The sequence below is a fragment of the Tauraco erythrolophus genome, chromosome 5 (genome assembly GCF_009769465.1).
Source record: "Tauraco erythrolophus isolate bTauEry1 chromosome 5, bTauEry1.pri, whole genome shotgun sequence".
NCBI classification, from domain to species: domain Eukaryota; kingdom Metazoa; phylum Chordata; class Aves; order Musophagiformes; family Musophagidae; genus Tauraco; species Tauraco erythrolophus.
Genome location: NC_141469.1, coordinates 82,135,313 through 82,160,931, shown reverse-complemented (window position 1 = coordinate 82,160,931; position 25,619 = coordinate 82,135,313). Strand labels below are relative to the sequence as shown.

The 25,619-nt window shown below is 46.3% G+C and overlaps 1 protein-coding gene across 1 annotated transcript; it reads left to right on the top strand.

Annotated features, from left to right (window-relative positions):
• Window positions 1-9,314: 9,314 nt before the first annotated feature.
• C5H4orf17 (chromosome 5 C4orf17 homolog) lies at window positions 9,315-18,221 on the top strand. Its single transcript, XM_086612515.1, has 6 exons — window positions 9,315-9,417; window positions 9,738-9,944; window positions 10,529-10,584; window positions 11,202-11,366; window positions 11,547-11,628; window positions 18,061-18,221. Exons 1-6 carry the CDS (start codon window positions 9,315-9,317, stop codon window positions 18,219-18,221), a joined length of 774 nt encoding a protein of 257 aa, XP_086468641.1.
• The last annotated feature ends 7,398 nt before the right edge of the window (window positions 18,222-25,619 follow it).

The following is a 25,619-nucleotide window of genomic DNA, read 5'->3' as shown; positions in this document are numbered from 1 at the left end:
TCCCTAGTCCTGCTGGCCACACTATTTCTGATGCAAGCCAGGATGCTATTGACCTTCTTGGCCACCTGGGCACACTGCTGGCTCATATGAAGTTGGCAGTCGACCAATACCCCCAGGTATTTTCCACCAGGAAGCTTTCCATCCACTCTTCCCCAAGCCTGTAGCATTGCATGGGGTTGTCATGACCCAAGGAAAACTTGTAATATACATATATATATTTCTAGTCCAGTCTATTCCTTGAAAGTTATCTTTCTCCTTTCTTCCCTTCTTTTAAAGTTTCCATCTCTTTTCCTTATCGATCTCTTCTCTGATCCCTTTATGCTTCCTTTCCCCTCAAAACTCTCTTCCTCCCTTTAGCTAACAGCACATCAAGTCCACGAATGGATTGTTCAGGGAATGGAGCTGAGGCCATCTGGAAACCATCTCCTTTGGCCAGAGTGGGTACCTCCAAATGGGAACACTCAGCAGTCGATCCTGTCTGCAGCCTGTGCAGGAGTAGGTGGCACGGTCTTTAGGAAGAAGGTGGCAAGATAAAGGACTGCACATGGTGCCAGTGAAACACGGGCCAACTTGCGCAACTGCTGCAGAAGCTGCTTTGTTTGCCGTGCTCTGCTGGATTGCTCAAGACGCCGCGCTCCAGGTGTACGGCCGCCCTGGCACACGGGGAAACGACAGTGCTGCCCCTTTCCAACTGGCTCACACAGGCCCTCAGGCTCAACGCTTTGCTCCGATACTTGCCAGAAAATACTTCACTGATCCCTAGACCCCATCCTCTCCCCTTTCAGGGCAGTTCACTATGAAGAGACGTTTTCTTTATGCTTATCTACACATTGTATGCCTTCTTATGCAATTAAAATTCCTTCATCAGCTTGTTATCTCACTTTGTCCAACTCAACGTGTGGCACTAATATTCTCTCTCCAGTGACTTATTAACCCCAGCAGATCCCAGTGAAATGTAGCAACAGAGGCAGAGGAGAAAGAACGTGCTGGAGTTGTTAATGCCTGGTGAGCCTGCACACAAAAGAAGTTCGGAGCAGCGAACAAAGGCCCATTCATGCAACTCCAGGTCGACTTTACTTGGGGACTGTAACTCAGGCAAAGGACATGAAACACTGACCATGCTCAGCAGATTGTAGCCATAGTTTTTGACTACAGGCACTTGTAGGGGAAGGTGGTTGTTCTTTACAGTTATGCATCACAGTTTTTAGTGGCAAAGATACATTCTGCCCTATAAATAATAAAACCTGTATTAGCTAATACTTATGCATTTTTTAAAATAAGTTACTTTTTCCTGCTTCTACACTGTTAATATTTATTTTTAAGCTTACCAAGGTACATGTATGTTTCTTTTCAGATAGTGATTTAGCTGTGAAAAGATAAATAACTCAATATAGTTTTAGCCTTCTGGAGCATCTTTAAGTTGAAAATTCAACATTTCTTCTTACTGTGTGATAGCAATTTCCAAGTTACTCTTTTATGAGTCACTTAACTCTACAGAACTTGATAAGCACAAAAGATTCAGCTCTGGGCTCCACAGGTTAGTGGTACATAGAAAAAAACGCAACGCTTCTGAAGTCCCACCCTACACGGTACAGAAGCTGTGGCTGCTCAACCCCCTTGTATTTTTCACCTGCACGTCTAAGGATGTCCAAAGGATCAGGTACATGAAACACTGCAGGTGCTCATTAGTATGAAGTGCAGAGACAAAATGGAGCATCAGGTGAGACTCAGAGCTCGCATGCAGGGCAGGTGAAATTAAACCTGTCCAAACAGCTGAGGGAACCATAGCTGAAGATTACACAACTGTGCTTGACATGGCAAAGGAGCTGAATTAAGCAAGCACGGGATGATGACATCCAGTTTTGTGAGAACATAAACAAAGACTTCCAGAAGTAAACAACAATACCTTCCCAGAACACACAGAAAAGAAGTCAGTTGCTGAATCAAAGATAAATTGACCTGAATCCCAGACAAGGACAAGCATGGGGCTAGTATACTGACCTGCAGTAGTACGGTGCTTGAGAAATTGCCACAACACAGATACAGATGAACGATGCTGCTGGGGTCCCAGACCTCAGAAATCTGGTAGACCTGTCACGTCCCACCCATAACCAGGGGGGCTGAGTCTCAGCGGGAAGGGAACAAGACAACAGGCTTACTTAGGGCACCTTGCTGTGACCTCCCCACTGCGGGCCGCTAGAAGAAAGTTTGTCCCTTTCAGACAGAAGGTTTGACTTTTTGCCATATCCTCTTCCTGTTTCCTGCTTCTGAGACTTTCTTTTCAGGTTCATTGAGCTATATCTTCATTATTGCCTTTCTAATGTTTTATTAGACGGGTGTAAAGATCCCTGGCTGTATTCCGCTGTTCAGCAGCTGCTCGGGATTGCTGGCAGTACACAAAACTTTACAAAGCTCGGCGATGAAAATCAGAGCTTTCCTAAGCAGAGCGATGATGCCTGACAGTGAAACACTGATCATATTCTTCTGGAGCTTCTGTGCAGCTTTTCTTTTTAATGTTCTGTTCTCCATCTCCGTGGTGGCCAGGGAAGAAATTGACTTAAACTGAAACAAGGAAGATTCAAATTACACTTCAGAAAAAACCTTCTCTGGGCACAGATAGCAAAAAAGGCAGATCGCTTGGAGATGGTGTGGCACCACCACCTTGGAGGTCTGTAAGACCTGGTTAGAGAAGCATGCCGGGGCTGATCTTCCCAGGGGACAGCAGGGTGAGGCAGAGAACTTCCCTGCCTGTTTTTCTACAGTTTTGTTAACTTTGTACAGCTGAAGCTGGGACTGAAAGAAGAATCTTTCTTTAAGAAACGCCTGAGAGCACTGCCTGTAAACATTGACTGCTGTTCAGAAACTAATTCCTTGTCTTCTCCTACTACCAAACAGCACAGCAATTCACCTCTGCTTCCAGCGCAACGCGACAGTGGGCCACGCCTGAAAGATGAAGTGTGTCCATCTTGAAAATGTCGAGCCTGGCCTGTAGATTGCCACCAAGGAATAAAAGTGCTTCCTGAAATAACATGCCACAAGCTAGAACACCAGAGTGCCAGCCAATGTGACAACTTGCATGCCATATGTAAATAAAAATGCAAGAAAATTAACAGTACATTTAGTGACCTCCAAAGCCACCGGTACGTGGTGCCTCTAGAGCTCCGTTGGCTTTCCTTTTCAGTGCTACCTCGGCTTTTCTGCGTGCATCGCTGTACAAGGGGAGGTGGAGAAGCTTTATGCCCAAAGCCAGAATATCTTTGAATCAGAAAATGCATTTACAGTTGTCTAAATATCAGTAAAATAAATAGGTGGAAAGAAAAGCCTCAGAGAAGCAAAGCAATTTACTGCCTGATTTTAGCCTGAAATCAGAACCAAGAGGGGCCCTTAACCACTGAATACATGTTCCTACTTGTTAAACAAACATATCTAGCATTATTGAACATATGAAATCCATTCCTGAAAGGAGTGTTAAAACCATGGAATTCAGCCAGGAGGAAGCAGGTTCCTGATCAGTAGTAAGCACTGATAATAACTGCCTTGCAATGTCTCCAGCTGGCAGTTCATGAAAGGATCTAGATCTTACCATGTTTCAGCAGCCCTTCCCCTCCCACCCTGGAGGTATTTGAACAGGGAAAGATCACAGACTTTTCTCAAATTGGCTTTTATCCACCATTTGTGTTTGTTTTGTCATTATTTACTCACAGTTGCTGTTCTGCTTGTAAACTGATTGTATCTAGCAACTGTAGCAAATGCGATCGATAACAGAGATGGTATTTCTTTTGCCTGAAGAACATCTGGCACTGAGAAAGCATCTTTGTATCTCCACAATATGATCCTGAATGATCCTTTCTGTATCACTATAGCGCTCGCGTTGGCAATCGTAGGAATGGGGACAACAAGGTGGTTCATGGTTTTACTTTACTGTACACCTTTATCTTTATGTAGGTCATAATCCTCTGAATTGCATAGGAAATTACACAGGACAGCTACCAAGATTATAACTAAAGCTGCTTCCTCTAGAATCTATTTTTTTTAATTAAAAAGTTGGATGCTTCTTTGGAACAGATATTGTGTCTCTCCAGCTTTGACTAGAAGTCTTTCAGAAGCACCCTCCCATGGACACAAGAATACCCCCTCCCCAGAACCACTGCGTTAAGAAACATTAACATGTTTTGAAACCAAAGGGAATTGTTGGAATCACCCACCAACCCAGACTTCTTTCCATTATCTTTCACCAAGACTTTTATCAGAAACTTCCAAAGCATTTCCAGCCAGCCTTTTATTTCAAGATTTCAGTTGCTGTTTGATCCAAAATTGAAACAAATCTGTAATGCTCTGCTGTATCTGCCCCTATCTTTCTCAACTTCTGTGTTCTAGCTGGATGCAAGAGATAAACTACCTTCAAAAAGTTCATTGTCCATCTCAGTTTTACACTTCTACAGAACATCTTAGCTGTTTTCTTATACAGATGGGCATTGCATGAACTCTTGGATTTGATATTCTGCACATGCAACTCTCCCAATCTAGCTCTGAGCTCTCCCTAGGTATCCACCTAGCTTATGCACCAAATCCTTCTCGCTTTCCACAAGACCTAGGTTTTTGAAAACAGGACTTCACATTGAGCCCAGGAGCAGTCCAAGGTGAAGATGGTATAGAGAACTGCTGCAAAGACATAGAGAAGAGTAAGTTTCAAGAGTAACTTAAGATCCTCCATTATGTCTGAACTGGTGGACCCAGGTGCAATTTCAACCAGGTTTTCCAATTTCAACCTCAATTAACATTTGGAAAATGTTCTTCATGAGGCAATAAACCAATGTCCAAAAGAGCTATTCCTTTTGAAATCCAAAAAATTATCTTAGTATTTTTATAGCACTACAGTGGAAGAAACATGGATCAGCTCTGGGGAAAAGGAAGTGTGACAAGGCAAAGTGCCAGAATTACTGGCAGATTCTCATACCTTAACAATAGTTCATCTTTTCACCCTCCACTGAAGGCAACAGTCTGAGCTGAACAAGGGAATTGCACAGTAGCCAAACCTCACAGAACACATAACTTCGTTATCTAACGCTACTGCCCTTCACCTGACTCCGTCCATTCTCCCCTTCTCCTTTTATATATGTCATCATGTCTTTAATGTTTAACACATTATGAATTGTCGTCTTGCAGCATCAGCAGTAGTACCTCTCCATAGGCACCCTACTCACAGGATTCACTTGAATTTCCCAGTCAATGAGTCTATCTCTCTGCTTTGTAAGACCAAAGTTCTCCCAAATGATTCCTTTCATCAATTTATCTTAGAAAGTTCAGCTGCCCTCTCTTCCTGAAAAGATCCAAGAGCACCTTAGCGTGTAAGTTATCCAACCATTTGTCATAATGCCAGAGTCACACCAGTCCCACTCCTCTCTTTCCCCTCCAAGCGTAAAAAAACTCCCCACGCTTCTGCCATTTGTTGCTTTTCTCCAACTTCTTGTGGACAAGGCCATAGATTTCCACTTCTGGTGAGTAAAAAAAAGAAAGAGAGTGTGCCCCATTTTTCTGCAAAAGACCTTAAAACCACAATGAGAAACTTCAATCTAATTTAATGTTGACCTCAGAGCCAAAGATTTATCCTCCTCTTGGTTCCCAAGGTGGCTTGCAAAACCAACAAACAGCTAAATGCGTAGCAGCCACTCACAGGTGCAGTGTCCCGATATAGCTGCGCCTGGACACCACGAGCTAATGCCTGCTATGGCTCCAAGGTGGGACCAAAAGCCCTGATTCTGGTCCACCCCACAGGGAGGGAAAACTCATCTCTGATAGCTGTGCTTTCTGGAATACGAGCAGGAAATAAGAGCCTGGGAAACCGAGGCACACAAAATATCCTGCGACTCAGTGTCTGAGTCTGTCTAATAACAACACTTGTAAACTCAAGATTTCTAAGGAGGCCTGAAAAGTGTATGGAGTTGCAACCTCAGTGTAGCAGGAATCTTATTTTTGTGGGCACAGCACCATTGGAGGCATCTCCGGCAATAACCAGCGGCCATGTTGCAACAGAGACTTCTAGATTTCCTTCCTGTTCTAGATTCAAGCAGCAATCGCATCACCACATTTAAGATTCTCACTGGTCAATGCCTGAAAACGCATTTTTACACTCACTCTTGTAACCCCACTAACCCTCCTTGACAACGGCAGTTTCACCTGTTGAAACTACGCAGCACTGCACTTGTCCTCTAGAAAAAATCACCCCGCAAATGTTGTCCAAAAGTGTGAATATTCTTGAACACAGTGCCCAAGGGCAGGTGACTTTATAGCCTGTGCAGAGCCTTTTTTTCTGTGTTCACACGCAAATATTAATTCTCTACAGACACGGGTTATTTCGGGTGAGGAAGAGTCTCATGTTAAGGAGTGCTAAAGCCAGAAGGGATGAACTGGAGGCCCACGAGCTCTTCCCTCCTAGCGACAGGCACCAGAGGTGGCTGCGCCGCTGCCATGACGGCGCACGGCTCAGTGGTGTCACAATGGACGGGGGCGGTTCGAGGGTCTCCCCACGTCCCAGCCCTGCGCCGGCCACAGCTGCTCGGCACAGCAGACGAGCCAGGCTGCTGCTGCTCGCTCGGCTGCAAAGCCCTACTCGAGGAAAGACGTGACTCCCTGCAACAGGGGGAACCTCACCTGCTAAAATAGGTGCCACCAACCTGGGATTCTGCCCAGGAGGAGGTCCTCTACAGCGCTGCTTCTCAGGTAGGTAGGCCTTTCTGTTCCTTACACCAACACTTACATGCCTCCGGGGTATAGACTGGGAACTGGTGAAAAAGCAAGAAATGACCTCAGTGACATTTTTTCTGGAGAGCCCAGTAACACAGTCAGATATAAGACTGGTCTAAATTAAACTGCTGTACACATCCTCCTGGAGAAGAGAAGGCTCCGGGGTCATCTTATTGCAGCCTTCCAGTACTTAAAGGGGGCCTACAGGAAAGCTGGAGAGGGACTTTTTACAAGGGCGTGTAGTGACAGGACAAGGGGCAATGGCTTTAAACTGAAAGAGGGGAGATTTAGATTAGATCTAAGGAAGAAATTTTTCACTCAGAGGGTGGTGAGGCACTGGAACAGGTTGCCCAGAGAAGTTGTGGATGCCCCATCCCTGGAAGTGTTCAAGGCCAGGTTGGATGAGGCTTTGGGCAACCTGGTGTAGTGGAGGGTTTCCCTGCCCATGGCAGGGGGGTTGGGACTAGATGATCTTTGAGGTCCCTTCCAACCCGAACCATTCTATGATTCTATGATTTTTAAAGCCTTTAAAGCACTCTGTTCATAGACAGATGTCTAATGGACAACAATCCCAACAAAACGTTTTGATCAACATGCATTTAAGATAGATATTAGACCAAATGGAAGACATAGTCTTTACTGAAATCACAGCAACACAGTAGCTCCAAAAGGAAGATGCTATCTGACGTTTGTAGTGAACATGCCATGTTAGCTAAAGTAAAATTAGGACTCACTCACCGGTGCTGCGTATTGTTTGTAATTTGCATCCATCAAAACGGACAAAGCAAGAATCTCTTTTCTTACAGTAGGGAATCAGAACTCAATTAATCTTTCAACTTTCTGTGCAGACCAGTTGAGCATTACTCAATGTAGACAAAAAAACAAACTTAAAGTTCACCGTAATCCCATAGGTACACTATATGAGTCAGTGTCAAACGGTTCTCTAAAACACACAAATCAGGACGTTCATTTACTACTTTGAATTCATTGTGCTAGTTAATCTATCATTCCACAGCTTTTATGCAATCTCATCATTTCTAGCCACTAAACCAAATATATTTCCTTTAAATTTTAGTTCTTAAAATAACAAACCATATCATAAACCCATAAAAGAACTTATACACTCTTATTATTAAAAAAAAAAAAAAAAGAAGAAAAAAGGCAAAAAAGAAAGAGCTTGCCCTCAACTTTAAACCACTTCTATGTACTGTGGATTGCACCCTGCCTCCTCGTGCACTGAGATGTGATGATTAACAGGTGACAAACACTGACCTTGTCTCAGTTGCTTTCTCAGGGCACACATAACCTTAATCCAAGACCTTCAACTCTGCAATTTATACTTTTTTATTTACAACTGGGCAAGCCTCCTCAGGTCTGTTGATGTTCTGTGCACATTGCAAAATCTGTCAGTTCACTCGAGTTTTTCCCCAGAGTCAGACGGAGTTAGGGAATAAAATGAAATCTTGCGACACATTAAGAGTTGCTTAAAAAGATGTCCTGTCCTTTCCCTTTCTTCTCTCCACATAGTCTTTTAAAATATGCTGTTTCCTGACCCCAGTAGATAACTGCCAAGTACTTATTCTGTTCTCAGCCCAGCCAGGCTCTTACAGCCAGCAGCTCTTACAGATGAATTTCTTAGGTTTGATAAACTAGATACTGCATCGTCATCAAATAGGTTACCTAAACACTCTGTGTGACATTTGAGAGGTGCCTTCACTAAACGGTCATTCTCAGATAGAGAAATCCTACACCAAATTCCACCTCTTTCCAAAACACATAGTTATTCCAAAAAAGAATGCCTGTCTGCTGGCAACACATCATTCTCAGATATTCCCCTTCTCACCAGTTATGGGACTGAGTAGCCTAAGCAAGTGTCAAGAGACAAAGAGATTGTTAGTAGCTGCTACTATAGGGAAGGAAAAAATAATCAAGTGAATTATAGTAACAGTTCCTTGTCTTTTATTCAATCTTTAAAACTGAAAACTAGAAGAGATACCAAGTCTGAAGAGACAGGGGATTGCCTCTCTGCACACACAAGCCTTAGGCAAGACAAAAATCAGAAAGGCCTGGACATCTCCTTTGCTATCCTCACTTGTCCCTGCACTTCTCGTCCACTCCCCTGCTGCAAAAGACTGTTACTACAAAAAGGTCGAGGCCAAAAAGAGATGCATGGCAAGGAGCAGCTGAGCTCCGGAGCAGGAACTGCACAGAAATAAAAGCAGCTGCAAAGTGCCCACAAGCAGCATGAGCTGCCCAAGGTAACTACTTAGGAGTGCAGCAGTAGGGAGCTTGCTTCCACCCTCCTGTGTTTACAGCTTCTCCAGACTGAATGTGGAAGAGGTTAAAAAGAACAGGGAACGTGGTTACAAGAAAAAGAGTAACTGAAGTTTCCACTACCTTTCTCTCTAGGTCAATTTGTGCTCTTGGCTTCAATTCCAGCGTTTGGCCTCAGGCGATCAGCGGAAGAGCCAACCTGCTCTGCAGGAAGACACTCCGCAAGAGAAGAGGAAGGTTCCCCAACAAACACTGATTTCAAGTAGTGTCTGAACCTACCTCAGTTCAACAATAATATGTGGCTGAACAAAGGGCGTGACTCTCACTCGAGCTGCTTTAGGGAAAAGTATTACTACTCCAGGAATGCTCCCCATCCTAAGATGGTCAGTCACATACAAGGTGAGAGCTGTGGAGAAACCACACAGTTAGCATAGACAGCTGTGCCCTGGCAAGCGCCAGGAGAAATGCGAGCGCAATGCAATTTTCTGCCAAAAGCACCCGCTGCTCCCGTTTCCTGCCGCTGCCTAAGAGAAGCATGTCAGCGGCATGCACAGCTCAGTAAGAAATCCCACTTCTAGAGCTGTGATGAGTCACAGCCACAATACGGAGGAGACCTCTCGGGAACAGTATGGATGTGCAGTCTCCCCTCTGGGGCCGCCTGCACGACAGCAAAGCGCGTTTATTGGAGTAAAACTGGATCCATTCGTTTGTTTGCACAGGGTTAAACAACACTCTGGTCTGTGTTGTAAAAAACAACTTTCCAAGAGAACGCCTGTCTGCTGGCAACACAGCCACCCTCCAGCAGAAAGCTCATCAAGGACTTCCGCTAATTGAGTCCACCGCAGGCATCACATCCGCCAGCGGCCACCTTCCAAAGCTCCAGGGTTCCGTGCGAAGGGAGCCAGGCACTTCCCAGTTCCTGACACGTGAGTAGAGGCACCGACTGCCGGATCAGGCGGCAGCAGAAGAGCACCCAGAGCTGCTAAAGGTGCAGCTGGGTCTCAGCCAGGGCACTGTGCCGTCACAGCTCGGGTCCAAGGAAAGGGAACACAGGGCAATGAACGCCCAAGGGCAAGCATTTCTGCCCTTCTGGGTGCCAGTCACCACGTCTTACAACATTTCTCCTCGCTAATTACCCTCGCATCTTACAGCTTTGAGAGATTATTTGCTCCCCAGACATCTAATAGTTTCACAATTATCAGCAATTATTCCATCCATAAGCAGCACTCTGCAGCAGTGGCTACACAGCACTCCAAGCATGCTTCCATGGCATAGACTTGCCAGGATTTCCTTCAGCTTTGTTAGTCATCCCAGCTAATTATTGCATGAATATACTATGTCAGGTAGTAAAAGCAAACAAAAAAAGAAGGAAATACACCCCCCTCCAGACATCTAAATATGACTTGTACCCTTTCTGTGAGGAAAAATAGCTCCCCTTGATACAACACATGGCAAATCTTACGGCCTTTATGTTTCAACTTGAGAAAACGCTCTGCCTGTTGATTTCCAGGAGGACATACAGATGTTCCTGAAAGGATTCAAAATAAGACCGCCTCACAGGAAAAGGTAAGGGAAAAACAGAGTTCTTTGTTTCAGCACTCTCCTTCTCACTGCTGAACACTGTAACCTGAACTGACAGTCAGAAAGGAGATGGTATGGAGGAGGGTGACAACGAAGCGAGAACTGTACCACCCTCAGCTCTGTCATGTCAGATTTTATGATTCTGGGATTTTTTTTATTGTCTTTTACAGCAGTAGCAAGGCTACTACCTAGCTGGGCTTTGGCCCTTCTTGTTTTCTCCCTGCTATAGAACCACCCTCATTGTAGGAACTGGCAATTGCATTTCGCAATTCCAAATTCTGCACTTCCAAACAGGACCTTCTGCCAATCCCATTTTGATTCCTGGGCCTTTAATAGGCTGGGGAAGCCTGCACACAGAGAAGTGAAAAGTAGTGGCTCAGCACCACACTGCAATCCCAGGATGGAAAAGCAAACAGAATACAGAGGCCCAGATTTAACCCCTTCCTCATCTGATTTCCATTCGTAGTTACCTGGCATCACTTTCATTCCTACACCAAAATCCACCCCTTTCCAAAACACATAGCTATTCCAAAAAAGAGATTTCAAAGCAAAACATGGAGGCAATGCCAATTCTTTACACGTTCTTTTCTATTTTGGAAAAGCTTTTGAAAAGACGCTTCCGAGCCTCTGAACAACCTGCGACTAATCTGGAAATCCATGGTGCATCCCTCAGCCAGCCTTCCCCTCCATTCGTCAACTTGCATCACGGTCCTCACGTCCCGGAGGAGTTCAATTCTGAGCTGAGTTACCTGGATGAGAAAATAAAGGTGAGACATGAGGGCTGTAGGACAAAAGGGATGGTGTCCAAAGTAGCAAAACTGATGGGACATCATAGGCTACGGAATTTGCACAGCTGTAAAACTGCACTCTCACCAAGTACACAGGCAAAAACTGTGTGGCCCATCAGCTTCTCTTCCTTCAGGATAACTCTCTTGCACGTTTTCCAGGTGCTGGATAAACTCGGCGAAGTTCTACAGACAGATTCGCTTACTGAGATCAAACAATGGTTCGCAAGCGCGAGTACAGAAGGTAACAGACACGCGTCTGCATCCCTTTCGGAAAAGCACATGCTCTTGTATGTTTGTGAAAACCCCTGGAATTCTCAGAGACCTGAACCAAGTGGGGTTGCTGAGGTGGGAGGAACAGGATCCAGCAAAGTGTGCTTGGCCCAGCTGTGGCTGCGCTGAGCAGGAAGGTGACAGGACAGCGAAATCAGTCACTCGGACCTCAGCGCACTCCGGTTTGGTGCAGGGTGGAAAAACGTGCTGTGCCAGTGGGGCTCTGGGCGGCTGGGGGCTGGGGGAAGGCAGAAAGCAAACAAAGTGTGTCCCTCTTACGACCTCAAGTCCTTGGAAATTCAAGCAAAGGGATTCGTGAATTCAACCCTAAACATTCAGAGCAGCAAGTGGGAACTTTAATAACATTTCTGCTACCTTCAATTTCAGAGAAGGAGTTCGTGTCCAGGCTGATTTACTCAGAACGGACGGACAAAGGTGTGCACAACTCCAAGGAAGAGACACCAGTGCAGATCAATAGCCAGAGGCTGCTAAAGCCGCACCCTCCTCCTCCGAGAAGTCCACAAGGGGAAATGAACCACACCAGGTAAAACCTGCAGTGAAATTGCCAGGATTTGGGATAAGCAAAACTTCATAACCAGAAACCCTTGTGTTCTCCATCCATGAAAAAACACATTTGTGAGTGAATTTCATCATGCACAGCTCCAAACAAAAATGCTCCTAACTACAAACCACCTCACGCTCTTTCATACAAATTTAATTATTACAGGAACTGCACCAAGTGTTAGGAGAACTTTAAACCCCTTGGGAAGAAAACACCTGTAGATCACAGTGCACAGTTTTGACTAGTTATAAAGTTAGATATTCTTTCTTTTTTCTTCAGGCCTTCAACTAAAGCTGCAGAAATGGAAACAGAATGCCTGTTGATGTCAAGGTTGAGAAACAAAGGTCCAGCACGAGCAGACCCACTGTTCCTGGGCAAGAACTGTTTCTGAGAAACTTTGGCTGGAACCAAGAGACTGTCCTGCCTTCATGATCCGGCAGAAACCTCAACTGCAAGAAGCCACCCCAAACAACAGATACTTCCCTTCCAGAAGTGGCTCCCAGGCGCCTACCCATACAGAAAAACGTACTCTTCAGACTTCATAGCATAATGAAAGCTGTTCAGACTCCCTGTTAAAATAAATCCATGTTCCTTCTCTTTAGTCCTCAAGTGATTCAGCCAAACCGTGCTGCACAGGTACCTGAGAAATAAGCTACATGAAAAAAAGGAGAGAGGCAACACTTTTTGGCATCAGATTGATTTTTGACATGACTCAGCCAGGCCTGCACAAAGAGCTGCACAGGGGACAGCCTCAGCTCTGCTTTCCCTTGGTGCCCACTCACTGCCGCACGTGCCCAGCCGTGCCAGAGCGCCGGATGAAGCAGCTGCTGAGCGAGAATTAACCTGTAGCCCCAGGTCAACCAACAGAGAATTTGTGAACTGCCGGCCGAAGGCTGGGCTGGTCACCCAGAGCGGTCACTGCTCAGGTCCACTCGCCAACTCCGAGCACAGACGCAGAAAATCGTTTCAATGATTACTAGTTCCCTAGATATGGCATTTCTATACAGCTGTGCAAGTGTACGAGCCTGCAGGCTGCAGTAAACGGAGTGGAGCTTCGAGTCGGAGAGGAGCTGGCAGGGCTTTGAAACTTCCCTTGTGCCTTAGGTGTAAAGCCTACAAAGGCAGCTGGAAACCAAACTGGAAACCAAGAGAACTGGAAACCAACCAGCAGGGTTGAGTGACCACACGCTGACTGAGCTGCGGTAATGACTTCTTGAGCAGGCCAGACACACTTGACCAAATGCTTTTGGGCCATACTCAGATTGCCTTAATTCCATATAAATTTCTCTACTGAGTGTTTCTTATCAGCTGTCTCTCAGCATCACGCTGCCCGAGTTGAGCCTGAAAAACGTAATTACGTCTCAGAGGCCTCAAGGGCTCACGACTGAGCAGAATCAAAATGAAGGCAACCAGGTTAACGGAGTCTTTCTACAGCACAGTTACGTTTCCTCCAGGAAGCTGACAGGTTACTCAGGTAGTAACTGAACACTGTAACCTGAACTGACAGTCTCAGACCGCTTTTACTTTTACCATTCACTTATACAAGCAGAACACGTCTTCAAACTTCACATACTGTGTTTTGGCTGTAAAATAACTACAACATGGCCAGATACTGCCATAGAGTCATGGAATCATTAGGTTGGAAAAGACCTTTAAGATCACCAAGTCCAACCATTAACTTAACACTGCCAAGTCCACCCCAAGCACCACATCCACACACGTTTTAAACACCTCCAGGGATGGCAGAGGTTCCCACTTCCCTGGGTAGCCTTTTCCATTGTTGATAACCCTTTCAGTGAAGAAATTTTTCCTAATATCCAATCTAAACCTCCCCTGGTGCAACTTGAGGCCATTTACTCTTGTCCTATTGCTTGTTAATTGGGAGAAGAGACTAATACTCACCTCTCCACAACCTCCTTTCAAGTAGTTAAACTGAGTGATAAGGTCTCCTCTGAGCCTCCTTTTCTCCAGACTCAGCAACTCCAGCTCCCTCAGCCGCTACTCCTAGGATTTAATTGTGATTTAGTCTCTTCTCCAGCTTCATAACTCTTCTTTGGACACGCTCCAGCACCTGAATGTCTGTCTTGTAGTGAGGAGTTAAAAAGTGAACACAGCATTCAAGGTGTGGCCTCACCAGTGCCAAGTGCAGGGGGATGATCACTTCCCAAGCTCTGCTGGCCACACTATCTCTGATCCAAGCCAGGATGCTGTTGGCTTTCTTGGCCGCCTTGGCATACTACCAGTTCATATTCAGCCAGCTATTGACCAGCACTCCCATGTTCCCTTCTCTGTTCAGCTCTGGGGACCCCAACATAAGAAGGACTTGGACCTGTCGGAGCAGGTCTAGAGGAGGGCCACAAAGATGATCCGAGGGCTGGAGCACCTCTGCTATGAAGGCAGGCTGAGAGAGTTGGGGCTGTTCAATCTGGAGAAAAGAAGACTCAAGGAGATCTTCTAGCAGCCTTCCAGTACCTGAAGGGGACCTATAAGAAAGCTGGAGAGAGGCTCTTTACAAGGGCATGCAGGCATAGGACAAGTAGCAATGACTTTAAACTGAAAGAGGGGAGATTTGGATAGATACAAGAAAGAAATTTTTTACAATGTCAGTGGTGAAACACTAGAGCAGGTTGCCCAGAGAAGTTGTGGATGCCCTGTCCCTGAAAGTGTTCAAGGCCAGGCTGATGATGCTTCGAGTAATCTGATCTAGGGAGGCTGGAAATAGCTGATACTTCAGGTCCCTTCTAACCCAAACCACTCTATGACTCTGTGATATTTTATTGTCTTTTACAGCAGTAAAAAGCAGTAAGACTCCTATCTATCTGGGCTTTGGCCCTTCTTGTTTTCTCCCTGCTACATAACCACACTCACTATAAAAACTGGAAATTGCATTTTGCTTTTTATCTGGACTTACAAAGAGAACCTTCTGCCAATTCCATTTGGGTTGCTGGGCCTTTAATAGGCTGGGGAAGCCTGCACACAGAGAAGTGAAGAGTAGTGGCTCAGCACCACACTGCAATCCCAGGATGGAAAAGCAAACAGAATACAGAGGCCCAGATTTAACCCCTTCCTCATCTGATTTCCATTCGTAGTTACCTGGCATCACTCTCATTCCTACACCAAAATCCACCTCTTTCCAAAACACATAGCTATTCCAAAAAGATTTCAAAGCAAAACACGGTGTATAATTCTACCCATTTTCTTCAGCAAAAGGGAGAACTCCAGCGTTCCACATCACGCCATGGGTAGGTGTTGTTAGTCTTGGTGACCACATACTAGAAGCTGGAACAATTAACCTAGACGTGGCCACATTCAACCAAATAACGGGTTTAGGTGTGTTCTGTGCTGCACACCCTTGCTGGGGACTGGCGTTAACGATACACTCGGCATTGCCTTGAATCGCCGCTCAAATGGAGGCAATGCCAATTCTTTACACATTCTTTTCTATTTTGGAAAAGCTTTTGAAAAGACGCTTCCGAGCCTCTGCACAACCTGCAACTAGGCTGGAAATCCACGGTGCATCCCTCAGCCAGCCTTCCTCTCCATCGTCAACTTGTGTCACAGTCCTCACATCCTGGAGAAGGTCAATTCTGAGCTGAGTTACCTGGTTGAGGAAATAAAGGCAACACATGAGAGGTGGAATATATGGCTTTCTGTCATGTTTCATATTTTTCTTTGTCTTGAGGATGGTGTGGGGCCTGCTCCTATTTTTTTCCCGTGTGCGGGTTCTCCTGACTGAAGGTTGTGTTTAGCATTTACTGGGAGTTGCTTCACCTACCTGGAAGTTGCCACTGGCAATCACTGGGGAAGCAATGCCGGTGGCACAGGGGCTGAACCTTCTTCTCTAAAACCAGCCGGCACATACGCCACGTGCTTGGGTTTGTGTGGTGGGCTTCTGGTAGTGTGGAAGGGCTACAGGGATGGCTCCTGTGAGAAGCTGCCAGCAGCTTCCCTGGCTCCAGGACGGACCCCCCTCCAGCCAGGGCCGAGCCAAGCGGCGCCTCTGCAAATAACGTGTTTCAGAAGGGCCAAAGAAGCCGGTGCCATGCGGGACCTGCAGCGGAGAGAGGGGGAAGGTGCAGGCAGCTGTCTGTACTGGGCCCCCCACCTCGCCTGGAGATGGCAGGCTGAGCCCAGCAGCCCATGGAGATTCCTGGGGGAGCAGAGATCCACCTGCGCCCAGAGAAGGTCGTGCCTCTGTGGGAAGGCTGCGCTGGAGCAGTCTGTTCCTGAAGGACTGCACCCCGTGGGAGGGACCCAAGCTGGAGTGGTTCATGCAGAACTGCAGCCCATGGGAGGGACACATGTCAGAGAAGCTCGTGGAGACCTGTCTCCCATGGGAAGGGACTCCACACTGAAGCGGGGGAAGAGTGTGAGGAGTCCTTCCCCTGAGGAGGAAGGAGTGGCAGAAACAGCGTGTCACCAACTGACCACAACTCCCGTTCCCCATCCCCCTGTGCCCCTGCGGGGAAGGAGGTAGAGCCAGGGAGAGAGGAGGTGTTCAAGAAATTCTTTGTCCAAGGTTTCCCACAGCAGCCTCAAATTTCAGATTCCAGGTGAAAGAAACAAATACTTTAATGGAGTATTACCGCAATAGCGACAGCTCGAGCTGGGTGCCTCTGGAGAGGGACCCTGCACAAAGGAATCCCTGGGCACCTATACCCTTACCGACTACGCACTCCTCCTTCACACGTGTTGCACGCGCCTCTCGGTCCAATAGTAATTTTTGGTCTGGGATCTTCTGTGTTCCTTACTGATTCTTCCTTAGTCTCCAGGCAGGCTGTTAGCTGTTTCTCATTTAGACGAGTAGTCGCTTCTGCTGACAATCGTGGGCCCCTTCTCTTCCATTTTGCACTGGTCTCAGGTCCTCCCTTCATGTAACTAGGCAACAGTTCAACATCAGCTCAGTTCTCCCAGATGGAAGTTTGCAGCTTGTAGCAAAAGGCTTCAGCTCCTTTAGCTACAAGGCTGTTAGACCTCACAATTCTTAACAGTGCTAAGCAAGACTATTCAGACAAAAGAACAAAGTTAAAAAAATTCAGTTAAGCAACTTCATCTGTAACTGTGCTCCCTTGATTTTTATTAAGCATTCCTGCTTACTATGTCAGACAAAAGTCGGCCAAAACTCCCGAAGGCTTTCAAGACACAGAGTTAACATCCATGTTTTTAGATAGAAGATGATCACAAGCGACAAACACAACAAAGCTAAGCATAATAGTAGCTAGGGAATTTGCCCAGCTGGAAAAGTGCACGCTCACCCAGCTAGAGCTAAACTAAAACACACGCAAAAACGGTGTGGCCCATCAGCTTCTCTTCCTTCAGGATAACTCTCTTGCACGTTTTCCAGGTGCTGGATAAACTCGGTGAAGTTCTACAGACAGATTCGCTTACTGAGATCAAACAATGGTTCGCAAGTGCACGTAAAGAAGGTAACAGATATGTGTCTGCATCCCTTTCGGAAAAGCACATGCTCTTGTACATTTGTGTAAACTCCTGGAATTCTCAGAGACCTGAACCAAGTGGGGTTGCTGAGGTGGGAGGAATAGGATCCAGCAAAGCGTGCTTGGCACAGCTGTGGCTGCGCTGAGCAGGAAGGTGACACGACAGGGAAATCAGTCACTCGGACCTCAGCGCACTCCGGTTTGGTGCAGGGTGGAAAAACGTGCTGTGCCAGTGGGGCTCTGGGCGGCTGGGGCTGGGGGAAGGCAGAAAGCAAACAAAGTGTGTCCCTCTTACGTCCTCAAGTCCTTGGAGAATCAGGCAAAGGGACTTCTGAATTCAGCCCTAAACATTCAGAGCAGCAAGTGGGAACTTTAATAACATTTCTGCTACATTCAATTTAAGAGGAGGAGTTCGTGTCCAGGCTGATTTACTCAGAACGGACTGACAAAGGTGTGCTGAACTCCAAGGAAGGGGCAGCAGAGAAGATCAATAGCCAGAGGTTGCTAAACCCTCACCCTCCTCGTCGGAGAAGTCCACAAGGGGAACTGAACCACACCAGGTAAAACCTGCAGTGAGGTTGCCAGGATTAGGGATAAGCAAAACCTCATAACCAGAAACCCTTGTGTTCTCCATCCATGAAAAATCATATTTGTGAGTGAACTTCATCATGCACAGCTCCGAACAAAAATGCTCCTAACTACAAACAACCTCACGCTCTTTCATACAAATTTAATTATTACAGGAACTGCACCAAGTGTTAGGAGAACTTGAAACCCCTTGGGAAAAAAACACCTGTAGATCACAGTGAACAGTTGTGACTAGTTATAAAGTCAGATATTTGTTCTTTTTTCTTCAGGCCTTCAACTAAAGCCGCAGAAGCAAGGCAAAACCCCAAACAGGGTAAGTAATGGAGATCATAAATGTTAAGACCCCAGGTGTCTAGGATGCTACTGACTGAACAGCACAAGGATTGTGAATGTTCTGAAGCACTAACTTTGGTTTTTGCCGCAGGACCCATATTCTGTCAACATATGGGAAATGAAATATAAAACCTGAATTAAAGTTCTCTAGGAACTAGATACCCAAGACCCTCTATTCTTGCTGCCATTCAATTGCTGCATCATTGAGATGACAGTCACGTTGCGTCTGCTCCTAACTGGTGCAGCTCAGAAATACAGCAAGGTGAGGGAAACCAGTACAACTGCATCTGCCTCTTGTTAGAAAGAACACAGCAGCGAGAGGTACTGCTTTCATCTCTTCACTAAAATCTCCTCCTCTAAGTTGTATGCAAGCTGAAGCTCCTTCTGCCCATGAACCTTGGGATCCGTCCTCATCTGACATATCTCCCTCACTCTTTCCAGTCTAAATCGGTCTTTCTCAGACTTTTTCAGCTACCAAAGCCCACTTTTGCATCCTCTACCCAGTCAGGGCAAGCCAACGATACCTGCGCTCCCAAGAACCACCACTATCACGTCTTTGGGTCCCTTCGGAAGCACACAGAGGCAAAAAAAGTCAGTCCCAGAGTACGTTATCATTTTAACCAAGCCATTTCTAACAGCTCTAATGCTACCAGCATTTATTTGTCTTTGCAACTCTACTGGAGGAGTAGGGGAGAGTCGTCTTGAGTAAGAACAAGAAGCAAAAAGAAGAAACTGCCAAAGCAAGTGTCTCCTCTTTTCCGAGTGGTGTGCAAGGAGGCTTCCTTGCTAAAGAGTGGATGTGCTTCTGTACTCTCAGCTGCAAATTGAACAAAACCTAACCAGTCTAACAAAATGCTAAGCCTAGCCTGAGATGATACAGCTTGCTTTTTCAAAATTTTTCCAGAAATGCAAAAAGAATGCCTGTTGTTTTCAATGCCTGTTGTTCTCAAGGCTGAGAAGGAGAGATCCAGCACAGGCAGACCACCTTTTCTGGGCAAGAACTGTTCCTGAGAAACGTGCTTGAACCAAGACACCGTCCTGCCTTCACGCTCCTTCAGAAATCTCCTCTGCAAGAAGCCACCCCAAACAGCAGATACTTCCCTTCCAGGGGAGGCCCCCCCTTAAGAGCCACTGAAGTGGCTCCTAGTCACCTTCCCATACCGAAACACATACTCTTCGGACTTCATAGCATAAAGAAGGCTGTTCAGACTCCCTGTTAAAATAAATCTATGTTCCTTCTCTTTAGTCTTCCATTGATTCAGCCAAATCGTGCTGCACAGGTACCTGAGAAGTAAGCTACATGAAAAAAAGGACAGAGGCAACACTTTTTGATATCGGATTGATTTTTTGGTGCCACTCAGGGCCGAGAGCCCTGGAGCCCGGCCTGGGGGGGGCCGTTTGGGCTCGTTGATGCTGCACGGGGGCACGTTGGGGCGTGCAGGCTCTTGCGGGCAGGCTGGGGCTGCCACTGCCCAGACCACGTGGCGCAACAGTAGCGTGTCCGACTGCAGATCAAAAGGGCGCTTGTGTTGTACAGACTCGGCAGGAACTTTGGCAACAGGCAGAGACACAGCGGCGTAAGAAGAGGGGCACACACGTAATCTGCAGAGATGTACGCCAAGCCCCAGGCACTGAAAAAAAAAGACTCTGGATTTTCAAAATCCGTCCTACAGAGTGACTGCAGATGCCTGCCTCACAGCAAGCTACAATTTGCTTCCATAGCTTTCTTCATGAGCAGAGAAGCATCACAAATTTTAGTGCCCAATGGTGGGGGCACGGGACACAGACGGGACGGGACAACACCAAACCAACCTTAAAACCACCATGTAAAACTCAAGCCATTGAAATAGAGGCCAACTATGACACAAATGTATCTGGCCCTTTTCCAGTCCCTGTGAGCACACTGGGAAAGCAGAAGGTTTGGGGTTATCCATTTTAAACTCCAAATCTCTGTCAATTTATTATCAGGAAATCAAAGAAAGGTGATAAACCAACCCCACTGCCATCTGTTTTCCAGAGCAAGATTCTTCAGTGCAGACAGGTTTATTCAAACCATCAGGCTGAAAAAGAAGGATGAGCTTGCCATGAGCTACAAACTGTTTGTAGGAACTGTGGCTTCCACCCTGCCTCCTCGTGCACTGAAATGTGATGATTCACAGGCGACAAACACTGACCTTGCCTCGACTGGTTTGTCAGGGCACAGCATGACCTTAAGGCAAGACCTTCGACTCTGGAATTTACATTTTTTGTTTTCAGATGGGCAAGCCTCCTCACGTCTCTTGACATTCTGTGCCCATTGCAAAATCTGTCAGTTCACTCTGTCTCCGAAAATCTGGACAGAAACTCTCCAACAGAGTTTGTAGTGTTAGAAAGCAGCATTACTTTATTGTGGTAGCGGGTACACGGGGGATATCTCCACCTGGCATGCACTCCCAGCCCCTGGAGAGAAACCTAGTTATACACTGAAATCATACATATTCATAACATTTCCCCAAAATCATTAGCATGTTCATGTATTCATTATTATTCTCTTAAACGATCGGTTAATTTTCTCTTGCTTCACATGTAAATTACTTCGCGTGCTCAGTCCTTTTCCTCCAGCCCTTTCGCTTGGGTCTGGGGTACGTTTCGGGAAGGTGGTCCATGAGTCGGTGGTCGCGATCTCCCGCTGTTGGAATCACCTTTCCCCCTAGTTACTGCTGCACATGCTGACAACCCAAAACATGAGAGCGAAATCTAGACATTTTCAGGAAGTTCCCCTTTCAAGGATAGTCAACTCTCGCTAAGGACTTTCTTGACTAATCACTCCTGACAGCTTCAAGGATGGTCATCCTCTTCTGCCTTCTTTAGCTATGTGCAAACAGCCTACTAAACCCTTCACACAATTCTTTCACAAAATTTAACCTCTTCATTGTTGGAGAACAACTCGAGTTTTGCTCCCGGTCAGATGTATTTACAGAATAAAAACGTAACCTTGCAAAACATTGAGTTGCTTAAAAAGATGTCCTGTCCTTTCCCAATCCTCTTCTCTCTGCATAGTCCTTAAAATATGCTGCTTCCTGACCTGAACGGATGATTGACAAATGCTTATTCTGTTCTCAGCCCTTCCAGGTTCCTACAGCCAGCAGTTCTTACAGCTAAATTTCTTGGGTTTGATGAACTTGATTCTGGATCATCACGAAATAGGTTATCTAAACTCTCTGTGCGACATTTGCAAGGTGCCCTCACTAAACTTACATTCTTACAACCTTAAACATTATGGTACTGAGAATCCTAAGCAAGAGACAGAGGCAAGGAACACTGGGAACACTACTGACTGTTACTACAGGAAAAGAAAAAAGTTAATGGTAATAACATTTACTCGTCTATTATTCAACTCTAAAACTAAAATCTGGAAGAGATACCAAGTCTGAAGAGACAGGGGATTGCCTCTCTGCACACACAAGCCTTAGGCAAGACAAAAATCAGAAAAACCTGGACATCTTCTTTGCTATCCTCACTTGTCCCTGCACTTCTCATCACAAGTCAGAAAGCAATTCATTCCCCCTGCTGCAAAAGACTCTGTTACTACAAAAAGGTCGAGGCCAAAAAGAGATGCATGGCAAGGAGCAGCTGAGCTCCGGAGCAGGAACTGCACGGAAATAAAAGCAGCTGCAAAGTGCCCACAAGCAGCATGAGCTGCCCAAGGAAACTACTTAGGAGTGCAGCAGTAGGGAGCTTGCTTCCGCCCTCCTGTGCTTACAGCTTCTCCAGACTGAATGTGGAAGAGGTTAAAAAGAACAGGGAACGTGGTTACAAGAAAAAGAGTAACTGAAGTTTCCACTACCTTTCTCTCTAGGTCAATTTTTGCCCTTGGCCTCAATTCCAGCGTTTGGCCTCAGGCGATCAGCGGAAGAGCCAACCTGCTCTGCAGGAAGACACTCCGCAAGAGAAGAGGAAGGTTCCCAAGAAACACTGATTTCAAGTAGTGTCTGAACCTACCTGAACTGTCTGTTCAACAATAATATGTGGCTGAAGAAAGGGCATGACTCTCACTCAAGCTGCTTTAGGGAAAAGTATTACTACTCCAGGAATGCTCCCCATCCTAAGATGGTCAGTCACATACAAGGTAAGAGCTGTGGAGAAACCACACAGTTAGCATAGACAACTGTGCCCTGACAAGAGCCAGGAGAAATGTGAGCACAATGCAATTTTCTGCCAAAAGCACCCGCTGCTCCCGTTTCCTGCCGCTGTCTAAGAGAAGCATGTCAGCGGCATGCACAGCTCAGTAAGAAATCCCACTTCTAGAGCTGTGATGAGTCACAGCCACAATACGGAGGAGACCTCTCGGGAACAGTATGGATGTGCAGTCTCCCCTCTGGGGCCGCCTGCACGACAGCAAAGCACGTTTATTGGAGTAAAACTGGATCCATTCGTTTGTTTGCACAGGGTTAAACAACACTCTGGTCTGTGTTGTAAAAAACAACTTTCCAAGAGAACGCCTGTCTGCTGGCAACACAGCTACCCCCCAGCAGAAAGCTCATCAAGGACTTCCGCTAATCGAGTCCACCACAGGCATCACATCCGCCAGCGGCCACCTTCCAAAGCTCCAGGGTTCCATGCGAAGGGAGCCAGGCACTTCCCAGTTCCTGACACGTGAGTAGAGGCACCGACTGCCGGATCAGGCGGCAGCAGAAGAGCACCCAGAGCTGCTAAAGGTGCAGCTGGGTCTCAGCCAGGGCACTGTGCCGTCAACAGCTCGGGTCCAAGGAAAGGGAACACAGGGCAATGAATGCCCAAGGGCAAGCATTTCTGCCCTTCTGGGTGTCAGTCACCACGTCTTACAACATTTCTGCTCACTAATTACCCTCGCATCTTACAGCTTTGAGAGATTATTTGCTCCCCAGACATCTAATAGTTTCACAATTATCAGCAATTATTCCATCCATAAGCAGCACTCTGCAGCAGTGGCTACGCAGCACTCCAAGCATGCTTCCATGGCATAGACTTGCCAGGATTTCCTTCAGCTTTTAGTCATCCCAGCAAATGATTGCATGAATATACTATGTCAGGTAGTAAAGGCAAACAAAAAAGGAAAGCACAGAGGAGGAGGACAACAGCAGCAAAGCAAAAAGAGGGATGTGAGGTTCCCATATGTAGAACAGGAGAGCTTGGAAGGGAGATGGTGTCAAGCAGGGTGACAACTAACCTGTAACTGTATCACTTTCAGCTCTATAACATCACTGTGCTTTGCTAGCAGGAAAAATGGTCAATCCAATGAAGATGGGAATAAAACTCACTTCATTTCAAACTGCTGGGGCAAAAAAGTCACGCTATACAACAAAGCAGTGCTGGAAGAAGCCTCCTCTGCTCACAACACGAAGACTCTTTAGATTATTTACTGCCAGCAGTTTTCCTTTTACTAACACTGTTTTGCAGAAGCAGCACGCTGGGGTTTAGATGCAACTTTGCAGCTGCGTTCATAAATTTCAGTACAAGATTCTTTCTGCAGTAACTCTTTAGTCTCAAGCTGCAGGCTCTCTCATTACTCGTCTCCTCTGTCGTGACAGTATGAGAGCCAAGGGCTAAGTTATACTCCATGACAAACCCTATCACAAGGAGGACTGCACACTTGAGAACGAGGAAACACGAGTGGTGCTGCACTGGTACCGGACAGCAGAGGGCACTGCGAAGACGTTTTGTAGAAAAGATGCTAAAAAATAAGGATTAACTTTTCTCCTAACTTTTCTATTTTAACTGGCGGTTGGGGGTCACTCTAAATGCTGCTTTTTGCTTCCTGAGCTGGGTATATTGAAGATTGTGCTCTGGTTTTACTGTTCACTTACACACACAGAACACAGTTCTTCAAACTGTTCTTGATGTGGCTTGGCTGCAAAAGAACTGCGGAATGCATGGATTCTGCCATGTAGCCACAGCTGCTGTGGGCTGGGGGAAGGCAGAAAGCAAAGTGTGTCCCTCTTACGTCCTTAAGCCCTTGGAGAATCAGGGAAAGAGATTCCTGAATTCAGCCCTAAACATCCAGAGCAGCAAGTGGGAACTTTAATAACATTTCTGCTACATTCAATTTAAGAGGAGGAGTTCGTGCCCAGGCTGGTTTACTCAGAATGGACTGACAAAGGCGTGCTGAACTCCAAGGAAGGGACAGAAGAGAACATCAATAGCCAGAGGCTGCTAAAGCCTCACCCTCCTCCTCGGAGAGGTCCTCAAGGGGAAATGAATCGATCCAGGTAAAACCTGCAGTGAGGTTGCCAGGATTAGGGATAAGCAAAACCTCATAATCAGAAATCTTGGTTTTCTCCTCCCGTGAAAAATGCATTTGTGAGTGAACTTTATCATGCAAAGGTTGAAAAACAAATGCTGAGAAAGAGACGTCCAGCACAAGCAGACCCACTCTTCCTGGGCAAGGACTGTGGCCAAGAAATGACCACGGAACCAAGAGACCGTCCTGCCTTCACGATCCAACAGAAATCTCGTCTGCAAGAAGCCAGACCAAACAACAGATACTTCCCTTCCAGGGGAGGCCTCCCCTTAAAAGCCACTGAAGCGGCTCCCAGTCCCCTTCCCATACAGAAACACATACTCTTCGTACTTCATAATTTAAAGATTGCTGTTCAGACTCCCTGTTAAAATAAATCCATGTTCCTTCTCTTTAGTCCTCAAGTGATTCAGCCAAATCGTGCTGCACAGGTACCTGAGAAATAAGCTACATGAAAAAAAGGAGAGAGGCAACACTTTTTGGCATCAGGTTGATTTTTTGCAATGACTCAGCCAGGCCTGCACAAAGAGCTCTTGTGTGCAGACTTGACTCTACAGTCAGACACACAGCTGTGTAAGAAGAGACTCAAAATACTGACAAGTCAAATGCCTGATGCAGGACGCCTCAAGGTCCCTCACTACAGTTGAATCAACTTGAAAGCCACACTCAGACTCTCACCATTTCTCACCAATCCCACAATACAGATTTCTGGTCCCTTGACTGTTTCCAAACAGTTGCCCATTGCTGCAGAGCTGGGACGTACTTCTTGGGAAGCCCACGCTCTT

Coding starts and splice junctions, on each gene's coding strand:
- C5H4orf17 (XM_086612515.1), top strand. CDS start 9,315: ATGTGGCTGAACAAAGGGCGTGACTCTCACTCGAGCTGCTTTAGGGAA. Junction 9,945..10,528: donor CACTTCCCAGTTCCTGACAC/GTGAGTAGAGGC, acceptor GTTGATTTCCAG/GAGGACATACAGATGTTCCT. Junction 10,585..11,201: donor AGACCGCCTCACAGGAAAAG/GTAAGGGAAAAA, acceptor ATTTTGGAAAAG/CTTTTGAAAAGACGCTTCCG.